The sequence below is a fragment of the Delphinus delphis genome, chromosome 5 (assembly GCF_949987515.2).
Source record: "Delphinus delphis chromosome 5, mDelDel1.2, whole genome shotgun sequence".
Taxonomy (NCBI): Eukaryota; Metazoa; Chordata; class Mammalia; order Artiodactyla; family Delphinidae; genus Delphinus; species Delphinus delphis.
In genome coordinates this window covers 120152119-120166034 of record NC_082687.1, presented here as the reverse complement: position 1 = coordinate 120166034, position 13916 = coordinate 120152119, and the positions used below count along the sequence as shown (strand labels likewise).

The window sequence follows — 13916 nt, the reverse complement described above, 5'->3', positions numbered from 1 at the left end:
GGTAAAGCAGACAAAATTCACAGAACCAGAACTTATTGAGTATTGCTCAGTTGAGGACTGTCTATCCATCTAACACTTCTGGCTAAGGATACTCTCTGCTTGAGGTCCCAAATGGGAACAACAAAAAAAAGATTCTCGACTGACTTTAAAATATGTGCTAGTGACAAAGGGAGATGGGTAACTAGCTCTCACTGTGTGGAGGGCACAGCATTCTGAGTATGGCTCTACCGGTTGCCATAGAAAATGACAAGTCCACACAGGCAATCAGGTTTATTCCATTAAACTTTAGAAGGCACCATTCCATAGTGAGGATAGAGAAGGTTCTAGAGCAATTCTATTTAGTGTAGTCCATGGACTGAGGCCACTCCATGAATTATTAATGCTCTACAAGAAGTATAGAAATTGAGAGTACACGTTTAGAAGTTCTTACAGCAATTGACAGAATACACTTGAATCTAATAATAAAACTGAATGTAAAAAATTAAAAATTTGAGCTTGTGTTTTATATGTTGAGTATTTTTATAAATGTTTTCATTTTGAATAATTGATCTTTACTGTATTTTACAAGTATTGCTTTGGCAGTTTAGATTGGTACTGCAGATTTATATGTGGTGCTACATACAGGTAATTTAAAAAAAATGATTCTTCACTACAGATTGTTTGTGAATCCCGGGTCTAAAGTGGGCCAGAAATTATGATCTTTATATGAGAAAATCCTTTAGATTTTGTTACATGTCATTGGAATGTTATAGAAAATCTGGATGTATAATGTGATTTACTAGAATAGGATAAGGTACATGATCCTCAAAATATAATTTTAGCAGACTGCCTGGAAACTGGTATCTACACAGGGCTGTATCTTTTTTCACTCAAGGATAGAGATCATCCTTCATTTTTTTTGTTTGTTTTGTTTTACAGTTGCATACTATTCCATTAAGTGGGTCTGTCATATTTCATTTACCTGTCTTCCACTGATGGACATTTGAATTGTTTCCATCCATTTATTATGAATACTGCAATAAATATTCTTACATAATTATTTCACACATATGCAGGTATATCCAGTAGTGAGACTGTTCAGTAAGAGATGATGTGCCTTTGTAATTTTAGTAGCTTTGTGTAATTGTCCTTCATGGGGGTTATGCCAATTTACACTCCTACCACCACTGCACAAATACGGTTTTCCCATAGCTTTGTCCAACAGAGCCACAGAAATTTTCAACAGTTACAGATTTATTTTAAATTGCCCTTTTTTTGATAGCATTAGCACAGTAAGTGCCAGAAACAGAGTTTATACTTATGTCGTTTTTTTGGTAATCTCATATATCAATACATTTAAAGCCAGAGGAAATTTTTAACATTTAGAACTTACTACTAGCGTACTGTTTCTTGGAAGCAGAGAATTAATACCTGAAGTACAACTCCAGGAACTAATTTTCAAAATTTTTACTTATTCTGTTTTATGAAGTAACTATCTTAGATAGTTCTCTGGTAAGCTTGACCAATAGAAATATTGTACCTATCCCTCCCAACTGTAGGGCTGCCAAAGGGGAAACAGAGATCAGGCAGATGATTCATAAGATGGTCTAGCAGAATATGAAATGATGATTCTAGACACTAGGGTTTTAGTTTTGCTACTGAATTGCTGTGTGACCTTAGATAGCAGTTCTTAATTCCCCTACTGACACTTAGTGTACATGCATATCTACATACATACCTACACACACACACACCCTTGGCTAAGTGTCTTGACTCTTGAGTTTTTAATCTGTCAGAACAAATAATGCAGAAGTCTGCACCAGAGGCTTTCTTGAGGCATTTTCTAGCTCATGGTTCTTCAGTTCTGCTGTTTTACCCAGCCTTTAAACTGACTATTGACTTAGCTAGATTTCAAACCTGAGTTGTGATTAACAGTATTATAGCTACCTTTGAATATTACTTTAGATTTTGCTTTTCTTTTAAAATTTATTTATTAGATTTACATGTATAATATTATACATATTCATATGCACAAGGAATACATATAAATATATAAAGAATATAGTATAATAAAACAAATAGCTGTGTACTTACCAGTAGCTTAAGAAATAGAACAATACCTAATATTTCTGAAGCCTCTGCTGTACCTCTCCCTGAGATAATTTTTTATAAGTAAGTATTATTTTCTGTGAAAACAGTAACTGACACAGGCTGGGCATCTATTAATTATAAAATAAGCTATAAAAGGAAGAAAGTCTCAAACAACTACAGACTGAAACCAATTATTGTGACTTTATTACAATAGTTACAAACAATACTTTAGTGGTATGTATTTGTATCACAATTACTCAAACTATATACAAATAGATATTTATACAAGTCTACACTTAAAAAAAAGAAAAAGCAATTAATGTCCAAAAAAAAAAAGTCACATTATCAACAAATTTTTTTCTAAAAGTTATGGCCAATAACAAAGGAAATTCACAGTTATTCTGAAAATATTTTAAAGATGCAGGAATCATATTGCACATAATACAGTTACAAACCTTACTGAGCAGATGTGTATACTTTAATCTAGTTTTTCACAAAATTTACATCATGCAATACTTCACTGTATACAGAATGGTAGAACTACAATAAACAGGTTAACTTACAAACTTTTAATATAATGGCCACAAAATTAGAATTTTTTAAAGTTATATTTAAAATAATTTTACTATACAAAAAAACACAAAAAACCCAACACTCCAGTGTAATAAAGCTTAACAGACAGAATCAAAATTTGTTCACAGATCAAGTTACATTTTTAGTGTTCTTCTTTATCTTTTCCTTTCTTTTCCTTTTCATCCTGTAGTGCAGTACCAAGTTTTTTAATAAGAACTGACAGAACCTTGTCCAGTGGGTCCATAACTCCTCTTTGAAGCCACTTAGGAATAGTAGTCCTGGCATGATGAAAGCCCAATTTTTGAAGAATATAATCAACGCCTACTGGATCAATTTTTCTTCCAGTCCAAGAAATTAATCTAAAATAATTATAAGTCATTATTATTAAGGAGTACAGTGCCCTAGCACAGTCCTGAAGGTAGGTTCAAGACAAAGTATTTTCAGTAGATGCAAATGATTATCTAACCTACAATTCCTGGATTCACTGTAATAGCACTCAAAAAATGTGTGAGCCTACACAGCAACGGCATTTAGTGAATTTCATCGTGATTAATTTATTTTAGGCCTCAAGTTACATGGTCATCTTAGTTACAAGGACATCTGGCTCATTCTAAAAGATGGTATTAACTTGATGGGGGGAATCCTTTCATGATGTTCACGTATATCAAATCATGATGTTGTACACTTAAAATATCTGTTTTGTCAATTATACTTCAATAAAGCTGGGAGAAAAAGGCTAAAATTTACTAAGTGTTTGCTATATGCTAAACGTGTTTGAAGGAAGAACCATTTTCTCCCTATTCTTTCCGTTTTCTTCCATATAGAAGAACAGTGTTAGTGAAACACTCCTGGTCTTTCTCTGCCCCTTTATTGGTGATTTATCTGATTGGCAAATTAACAGAGGAACTGAGTAGTGTAGTTCAGTACCCTCCTCCCTACCTGCTCTTCAGGAGCTTCTCATTTTGAACTGTTCCTCCATGCCATAGGTTTTTCAAGGACAGGCCCCTAAATAGTTAGCCCAAGACGGTTCGTGGCTGCCTGTAGCTACGTGAGTACACAAGGCTGCTGACTGCACAACTCTAGCACCCCTCTGCCCCCCACCTCCTGAGTTCTGCATCATTGAGACCCTGTAGGTAAGTCCAAACCTAGACTTCGTAATAGAAAGACATTGTTGCTTGACACCAAACCACATTCTGTTATCAGCTTTATAAGTATTAAAGCTGTAATTTTGATTTCCAGCTGCCTCTTGCTGTTTCAATTGATCCTGAACTTAGGTAGGGAAAAGGAGGGTATTAAGCACTGGTCTGCTAAAACTCTAATGGTTGTAAGCTTTTTCCATTAATTAACTCATGTAACCATTGTAACAACCCTTGAAGGTAGGTAATACCATTTTCCAAATTTTTCATGTGAGGCACCTGAGGCATTAGATCCTTTGGCCAAGGTCACTCAGCCACTATGCTATGTAGCTGGGCTTAGAGCCAGAGCCCTTAACCACGTGCTCCACCAGTATATTGTATCACTTAATCTCTTGATAGGTATCTAATATATATATATATATATATACACACACACACACACACATATATATGTGTGTATATATATGTTTATAGCAAATTTAACTATTTTTATTCTCATTTTAAATTAAAAGATAGTCAATTTCATTATATTTATTGATATTTACATATAATGGACAGTTTTCTGTATTAGGACCTTTGCAGTATTTTAATATTGACACTGTTGATATTTCTCATGAGTATATGTACTATTAATACCAAAGTGTATTGTTGATTTGGTTACAACATATTTTATTAAATACAGATTACTAACACAAAGTCACTACTTTCTGCTTATACAGGAGTCCACTGAATAATGGAGATCTTACTAGTTTAGAATGATTTTGTGGCATGAATATATCTGAATAATAACGTTGTCTAAATGAAATATGTATCATTCTGCAGAATGTTGTGCTGGACTTTTTTTGATACTGTTATTGCATGATGGACAGTTATAATCTGATTAACAAAGCAGATGAGAGGAAAGAGGAAAATAATAGGAAGGTTGTGTTAACTCACACACAAGGACATACAAAGCAAGTACCGCTAGTTACAGCAGAAGTTTAATGTAATTAAAACTAGAAAATACTTTGGAAAGTTTGATATGGAAACAATGTGATGTAGCTGGGATTGTGACTGTAGTAGAACATGACACAGTAAAGGAACCTGAATCTGAATTAAATCTGACATTTCAGGATGGTTTTATATTGCTTAGTATGCAGACAGAAAGACACTGTGACACTGTAGGTTCTATTACATTGTCATGACATATGTGAAAAATTGTAATGACTACTTAATGATGATGTATGACTTCTGCATCTTACAAAACAGTTTATTGTAGCTACCTCAAACACCTGAAAATAACATCCTGCTGAGATGGTGAAAAAATAATAGCAACAGCAAAAGTGGAGTTACTCTCATTTTTTACTGATTAACTGACAGGATGTCATGTCACACACTGGATAGTTAGTCAGCACGGAGCTATTCTCAGTTGTTTGTGCTGCTTTTGCCTTGCTTAGAAGCACTTACAAAGGAAAAAAGGAGAAGCAAAAATATCAGTCAGAAGCTGTAGAGGCTGTAAGTGACTAACATAAAAATATTTTTTGGTAAACCATATTTAACCTGCTGCATTATTTATAACCTTTTTCTCATAATAATCTCATAGGAAATAGGTAAATATATACACCCACTCCTTACCTAAGAGTGGGTTCTAGATGCCATGTATTGCACATAAAATCTCTCCAGTCCACAGTAGTGTAAGTGATGCTGTCTTCTCTGTCTTTGTCAGAGGAATTTTCGTCATGAATGATAACTGGACTTTTCTGTCCTGGTCGAGTAGATAAAATCCGAGGTGGAAAAATAGCTATAAGGAAAATGATATATTAATATTGCAAATACATATCTTATAAATTTATTTTAAGTCACTAAATGAACAAAGTAATTGGCTCCATTTGTTTTTATTTATAAACTGGCCAAAGCCTCATTTAATTACATTTCTTAAAAAATATTTAAAAATAAGCCATAAGTAAGTGCCAGTTATTGGTATTTCTTGGAGAAAGACAATATCGAAGTTATTTTATTCTCTCATAAGAATTAGAAATAACATGTCATCATTTATTTTTGAGTAATAGCACGTTTTACATGTATCTGTGCCTAAAACATACAGTAAAGAATATTTGATAGCAGGCACAGGACACTGAAATTGACAGTTGTAGGGCTCCTAAAAAAATGCCTGTAGCTGGATGACTTTTTAACAGCTTTTTTGAGATATAGTTCACTCGTTTAAAGAGTACAGCTCAATGGTTTTTTAATGTTAATGCCTATATATATATATTTGAAAGGCTGCACTAACTTAGGAGTTTTTTAGGTAAGCAGTCTTTTCACTCTTCATAGTTGAGTACTCAAATGTTTTATGAAAAATGAAGTCTTTTAAAATTGGTGATCATAAATGATATATTTAAAATTGAATCTGGGACAAAAGTAGCTTTCATATGATCTTTAATAAATACAGCATTTCTATAGGGCACAGGTTTTCAAGACACAAATTGGGCATAAAATAATGATTAATACGAAATATGATATGTATTATGTAGCTCTGGTTATAACTGTTAATTAGCAGTGGGATAATATATTGATTGGGAATGAACCCAGGAATGAAGCTGTACTCTCACACCACATCGGAATACAGATGTCTTCAGTTATCGCCTGGTCTGTTGCTCTGCTTTTGTTTATTATTGATGGTGGTTACAGTACAACAGTTTATCTGGATGTTCTAGGAATATGTTGATTCTGCTCTAGTCTTACATACTGTTAAGAATTTTCTGAGGCATGTTTATATTTATTTTGCCCAACACTACTTGCTTTTAGTTTTTTTAAAAAATATATACTTACAGCTATTAAAATATTTTATTTATAATGAAAATCCCCATAAGTAATAGTTTTGTTACTGTAAGTCTGATAATCAAGTCCCTATTTCCTCTTTTCGCAATGAAATAATGTCTTACAACAATTTCTAGAAAAAATACATTTTAAAAGAAATACACACAGTTCATGGCAGGCCAACACAATATTTCATAAAGTGACAAAGGTTCCACATAATACCTGAGGGAAAGAAATCTGGCAGGCATTCATACCTAGGTAGACTAGAAAAGAATTCTGCACTTCACAGCTTTATCTAGAATCTGTGTTTCTCCACATTAAGTTTAAATATTAAGGCAGAGAGAAAAACAAGAGGATTAACAGTGATGGTATATTTTGTTGCTCTATGTGAAGACTGGATCTATGCATATTATACATAACATTTCCTATTATACGCCTGCAGTCATTTTACTTGAATGGCTCATAGATTTCTCCCAGCCATCATTATTGCTTTCACTCTCACTGAATTTTTGGCACATCTAGATTAAATAGTAATGGAAGAGCAACTCAACTTATGTATGCTATATTTACACTCTTTCCACATGGTCTTTTGATAATCTGTCTTTGTTTTCTTCACTCAAACATTCATCATGAAGCTATTTTGAAATATCTACAAGATAAATTTTATATTTCTTTCTTCTTGGAAAAAATGAAGCAGTTATTATAGTGTAATTATAGTGTGACTTGATTATATTTAATAAATTAAATAAATTTCATCTATTCGAAGCAGTTTTTTTAAAAGCACATCTGTTGTTTTTACCGTTGTATATTCATATAGTTGCACAATAAATATTTATTGAGTGAATAAAGACCATATATTTGGAGAGCATTCCATATCATGACATTTTAAACTACCTCATTCCTTTAAACAGCTACAGAGTATTCCATTTCATTGTATGGACACACCATAATATATTCAGCCAATTCCATATGGATATGAGGGTCACCATATGTTTCTTAGTGGGCCAACATTTAAGTTTCCAGTGAGTAAAACCAATGTTAGCTAGCTCATGAAAACAAGACACCACTACTGAGGTCTAAATATTTATAAAAAAGATAACATTCTGTGCATTCTAGACAGATATATCTTCTTCTTTAATTCGGTTTTCCCAATTATGTATGTAACTCTTGCTAACTTTATTATGTAGTTGTTTCTCTAGTCATTTCACTTTGACCAGCAATATTTCCTCAAAGAGGTTTTCTTTTCTAACTTTGTGAGACTATCTTACTAGACCTGATAATATACAGAACATATATGGAAACATTGTGTAAAGTATAAAACACCATTCAGTTTGAGATATGGTTAGAAAAAAAATGAAATGTACCTGGCAGATACTCAGAAAGTCTATCACATAGTCTTACTAATATATATTTATTGATATTTGTAACTCATAGAGGAAGGAGACACATTCTACCCATTTTATCACTAGACCATAAAAATCCATATAAATTGTAGTGAGAGCTGCCTTTCCTGAAGCTTGAAGGGAAAAACAAAACCAAAACCAATATGTTACCCACCTTTTTCTTTTTCTTTAAGATAAGCTGACACTAAATCATGAAGAAACATGATGAGCTCAGCGTCCATCGTCACACAAATGTGGTCAGTGAACTCTGTCACCACACTGCATTCTACCTTTGGCTTCAGGCTGGCGTCTGCAATGGCAAAGTTCTTTTACAGTAAAAGATTATTGAAATAAGTCCCTTCCTCTTCCCATTAACAAGGGATTTACATGGGTCCGTGTAAATGCCTCCACTTAAATGCAATTTCTGTATATGACTTACAGAATGATGATGATAGTTAACTAAGCACTTTCCAAGTATATGCCATTTACTCATAAAACCCTGATGAAGTCCTATCAGCCCCATTTGAGGAGAAAGAGGCACAAATGGAGTAAATTATTTGCCAGAGGTCATACAGCTGGTAAGAAAATCAATTTGAACCAGAAGATCAATTTCATTATATTATATTACAAAAATAACCTTCAGGGAAAAAAAGAAGTTTGAAGATCCTTTAGAATTTTCTTTTAGTTAACTTTAGAAACTAAAGATTGTTTTTCCACATACTCTGTAATGAAGGTTCTTGTGGTTCTTGAACGTGAATAGATTTAAAGTCAAGCTGCATCCTTGGTAATGCAAAGATAGTCTCTGTTTCATGATTGTAGCTAGAACATCCTCTGAATCCACTCAGCAAACTAGAATTCTTCACTGTAGTGCTATTCTCAGTGTTATTAGCATCAACATTACGAAGCAGATTTAGCTCTACAAGCATAATGATAAAGACAATAAGAATCAAACCAATAGGCATTGATAAGCATATAGCTTTCATGACATTGATACACAGAACTTTTATCATTTCAAAAGGCTGGAAAATGAATACATTTTAAAAAAGAGAGCCATATTTAAGCTTTGATTTTGAGACTAGTTATATGCCTCTATAGATATAAATATGGACACATATTTATATATACATACATATACAAATATATATCTCACTATTCTCAATATTGAAGCTTTATAACATGATTTTGGATAAATCCAGTAAATTGTGTTTTTTTGTTTCTTGAATTTTGAATATTATTCTCAATTGAAATCGTATCTGAATTTTTTTTTTTTTAACATCTTTATTGGTGTATAATTGCTTTACAATGGTGTGTTAGTTTCTGCTTTATAACCGTATCTGAATTTAATGAAGGCGAAGTCTTAACCACTGGACCGCCAGGGAAGTTCCAGGAGGTCTTTTTTAAGTAAAACATTCAAGTCTTAACATGTCCCAGTCTAGTCAGCTTTTTAATACAGATGAAATGACTGGTAAAAGCAGTACTCTAAACTCTGACACAAAAACAACCTCAGAATAAGAATTTTCATGACTGAATTACTACAAGACCGGTGAATCTCATTTACTTCCTTATCCTCCTTTGTTCTGAGAACATTTTTAACAGTCTCTGATCCCTAGGGTTGCCTGTGCATAACAACTATTTTCCATGAGGCCCAAGCCATCTTCTTTTCCATTCTGAGAGGATTGAAAAAATGAATAAATTAAAAAATGAAAATGAATTTTAAAACTTCATCAAAAGCACTTTCTTTAAACTTATGACTTCACAGGAATACTAATATTTAGTTTCATTTTATTCCAGCCATCCTGAACCTTAATTTTTGGTATTCTGTTACTTAGTTGTATAATAACTTTCCCAAACCTCCAATGTGAACATTACTATAAAAATATTTTTCCAATTATAATAAACTTAATTTCATTTATTTAAACCAATTTTATTTTGAATGTTTTCAGTTACATATAAAATAATTTTAGTCCATGAGATGTTGCACTACTAGGGTGGTGAATCATGTACTAATATTGCTACTTAAGGCAGCTGGAATAAAACGAAAATTGTTTAAAGAAATGGAAATTCTCCCTACACTTAAATTCTAAACACAGTCAACAAAGCCCCAAATAGAGAAAACAAAATAAATCTCTCCAAAGAATCAAACTTTTAACCTTCATTTCTTGTGGCTGTAACGTAATTGAACCATTCTTTCACACTTGCTACTCCATGGGGTGGATTTTCATGGCGACGCCTTGTTATCTTGGTTATTGTTGCCATAGGACTTTCCAAAGCACCGCATGGTTTGGTAACCATGGTATTATGGCCCAGATGAAAATCCAGTGTTTGTACAATATATGTAGAATGATCACTAGCGCCTAGAGGGGAAAAAAAGTTTCTCAGTGTAACAAACTATATTTAGATGCAAGAAAAGTTGTGGCCCTAGAGCAATAAATTTAGCTAGGTAAGTCATACATAGATACAGAAGGCTGTAAAACTAAGGAGTGCAAGAGAGAGAAAAAAATTCACAAATACTTTTTCTTGTAGTTATAACTGGATCTATCCCCAAGAAGATGAAGAACATCAACCATTTTTTCCTTCATCATGAAGAAACCACTGAGTAGAAAATTAAAGCTAAAAGAAACTGTGGAGGTAAAAGCACAGCCTGCCCATAAAAGTCTTGTAAAATAGTGTTGACTGGCAAGTAATTTCCTTACACTACCACTGTGTGTCGTCTTCTCTTCGTTTTTATAAGAAATTTTTACAATTTTTACAAATTTTTACAAATGACTATGGCCAGCCACAGCAGCAAAAACTTTAATTGCCTAAGTAAGAAACAGAGTGAGATGGTAAGTTCAGAAATAAGTCCTTTAACATGTCCCAGACTTTATAGATACTGACTCATTGGCAGTGAACTCCTTGACATTGTCAGATACATGATAATAAATAGAGATGGATTTCAGAAATACCATAAGAAAAACAGATAAAAGATATGAGAAAAGAAAATTACTTTGTCATATATAATCATATAAGAAGATGAGGAAAAGTGAAAGCTGAAAATGTGTCAGTTTACCATCTTCCCAGATTTTTTGAGCTTCGGTCCAAAAAGCAATATTTGGTTCCTCTAAGTGAAAAAGGGCCCATGATTTTGAACGGAAATTTGGACCATGAAAACAAGCTAGTGTCATATGATTTCCATGTAAGCTCATTGATCCTCCAAACTGCATTCCATCTTCCGGTAATGGAATCTGAAATAAGGATATATGGCATCCTGATACCACCTTCAATACTCCAGGCCAATGTCGATGATGAGCTGCATCGAGCACTGCAAGAAAACAAAAAACCACTTATCCTGAAATATCTCATGAACATCCTGAATGCTGAGTAGGAAGACAGCAGGTGGCTACTTTCTACAGCTGAAGTGACTCAGATAACAGATGAAAACAACAATTCAGTCCCTGGTTAACATTAAGCAGAAGCTAATAAGGATACAGTCTGGGAAAAGATGCTGTGTAAGGATGGCTAGAACTCAGGAAAGTAGCAACTTGCTAATAATAATTACAACTAATGCTTCTGTAATGATTAATGATTTACAAAGTGCCCGCATGAAATTTTATGTAATTCTCACAGTATCTTTGTAAACTAGGTATTTCATCTAGACTCTTCAAGTGAAATAGAAGAGGGGTGAAGTGAACCAGTGAAGGCCTAGAAATCAAAGGCAGATCCCTGATTTTAAGTACTGGAAAAAAAATCTTTTATACCCTTTGCTGCTCAGAAGTGAGGTCTGAGGACCAGCGGCATCAGCATCGCCTGGGAGCTTGTTAGAAATTCACTCTTATGTCCACCCCAAATCTACTGCATCAGAATCTGCATTTTAAAAGCTCTCCAGGTGCACATTAAAGTTCAAGAACAACTAATCAGATATACAGTTGACCACTGAACAACATGGGGGTTAGGGGCACTGACCCTCTGCACAGTCGAATATCCATGTATAACTTACGGTTGGCCCTCCACATCCACACTTCCTCAGGATTCAACAAACCATAGACGGTGTAGTACCACAGTATTCATTACTATTGAAAAAAAATCTGTGCGTGGGCCTGCACAGTTCAAACCCATGTTTTTCAAGGGTCATCTGTACAATTCATATTTATATTTCCCACTTATTCCAATAATATCCTTTTGGCTGTTTTCCACAATTCTCATTCTGGATCTAACCAAGGATCATACATCATGATCATGCAAGGATCATGCATTAGTTGGCATATCTCTTTAGTTTCCTTTAATCTAAGACAATTCCTTAAGCCCGTTTGTCTGTTTCCCATGACAAAGACTTTTTGGAAGAATCCAGGCCATGCATTTTTGGGAACACTCCTCTATTTGTATATATGTCTGATACCAATTCTAGTTTAAAGGAAATGCAGGGACTAGGGGAGCAAGATAAATGAAACAACAAAGAAGCAACTGAAAAAGACCCAGAAAGTAGGATATTCTGCAGGACAATTGGCCAAGTCTCTTCAGCAAGTCAGGTCACTAAAAAAAGGACTATACTGAATTTAAAAATAGTAAAGGAACATAACCATTTTTAATCTGTGATCTTGGATATACTGGTTTGGACAAACCAGTTGTAAATATAATTTTAGATCAGTTGTGGACTGTGCTGAGGTGACTAGAGGAGATAATTAGCACAATGGAAAGTTTGAGACTGTTGACTGGAAAAGGCTACAAAACAATATGAATAATGTTTTGGTAAAAGGTACATATATGTGTGTGTATGTATATATATATACATACACACACACACACGCATAGAAAAGTATCTGAAAGTATATAAAGTGTTGACAGTGATGATTTCTGGGTAGAATGTGATTTTTTTTTTTTTTTTGCTTGTATATGTTTTCTCATTTGTTTTCCCAATGCACATGTACTGCTTATATGATAATAAATCATTAAAAATTATCCTGCTTCTGACTACTTTTCACTTTTACCACTATCTCTCTAGTTAAGGCCACCATTGTCTGTTGCCTGGACTCTCAGAAAATCCTCCTTACAATGGTCATGTAAGTCTGTAGCAATGGTAATGGCAATTATTGCAGTGATTTCCTTACTTTCATTCTTAACCACCTTGGTCTGTTCCCCACACAGCAGCTTTAAAAAGGATTAATTTTTTAAAAAGTGAATCAAATAATATCAGATCTGTTCAAAGCTCTCCAATAGCTACCCATCATATTAAAAATCTTCTCTTTGGCCTCTCTAAGTTCGTGTCCAGTGTTTTCTTGCTTGCTCACTCTGTTCCACCACAGTGGGCCACCTTAATGATCCTCAAACAAGCAAGTTTCCTCCCGACTGTAGGAGCTTTGCACCTTTCAGTTGCCCACTTTGCCCAGAACTCTCTTCCCCAGATCTTAGCCTAGCTGTCACTTCAGAAAAGGTTTCCCTGACCACCCTTTCTCAAACAGCTATCCTCACAGTATGTATCACAGGCTCTGTGATCCTGCCCCTGCTTTGTTCTTTTTCTCAGCATTTCTCTCTACCTGAAATTATCTTACATACTTACTTAGCAAATTTGTTATGGTCTGTCTCTCCCATTAAAATGTAAGCTCCATGAGGATAGGAATTTTTTCTACTTAGTAGATCTCCTATGCCTAAAACAGTGCTTAAGAACACGGTTGATACATAATAAAAATTTGAATTACTGAATGAAAATCTGCCTAATATGACACAGGTAATAAATCCAAACTCAGACATTCTGATTCCATAGCCCATGCTCTAAACCAGAACGTGGTGTTGTCATATTTAGTATTAAAGAGCATGTATTGTATCTGAATACATATAGTTGTATGTATTAAACAGTCAAATGAACATGAGTAATGTAATGGGAAATACAATGTAAGCTATTCAGAATAAAAGAAAATATATCTAATCATTAGTTGTAACTTGTAATTATGTAATAAGGTAAGAATTAATTTGTAATGTAGTGATG

The 13916-nt window shown here is 33.9% G+C and overlaps 1 protein-coding gene across 1 annotated transcript in view; it reads right to left on the bottom strand.

Annotated features, from left to right (window-relative positions):
* Positions 1-2257: 2257 nt before the first annotated feature.
* BLTP1 (bridge-like lipid transfer protein family member 1) overlaps positions 2258-13916 on the bottom strand; it is a 204572-nt gene continuing 192913 nt past the window's right edge. The window contains exons 80-85 of the mRNA XM_060013201.1: positions 11007-11258; positions 10108-10311; positions 8679-8873; positions 8133-8267; positions 5394-5559; positions 2258-3002 (exon numbers count right to left, since the gene is read on the bottom strand). Coding sequence (XP_059869184.1) covers positions 2786-3002; positions 5394-5559; positions 8133-8267; positions 8679-8873; positions 10108-10311; positions 11007-11258 — 1169 coding nt within the window. The 3' untranslated portion in view covers positions 2258-2785. The remainder of the gene's footprint in view (positions 3003-5393; positions 5560-8132; positions 8268-8678; positions 8874-10107; positions 10312-11006; positions 11259-13916) is intronic.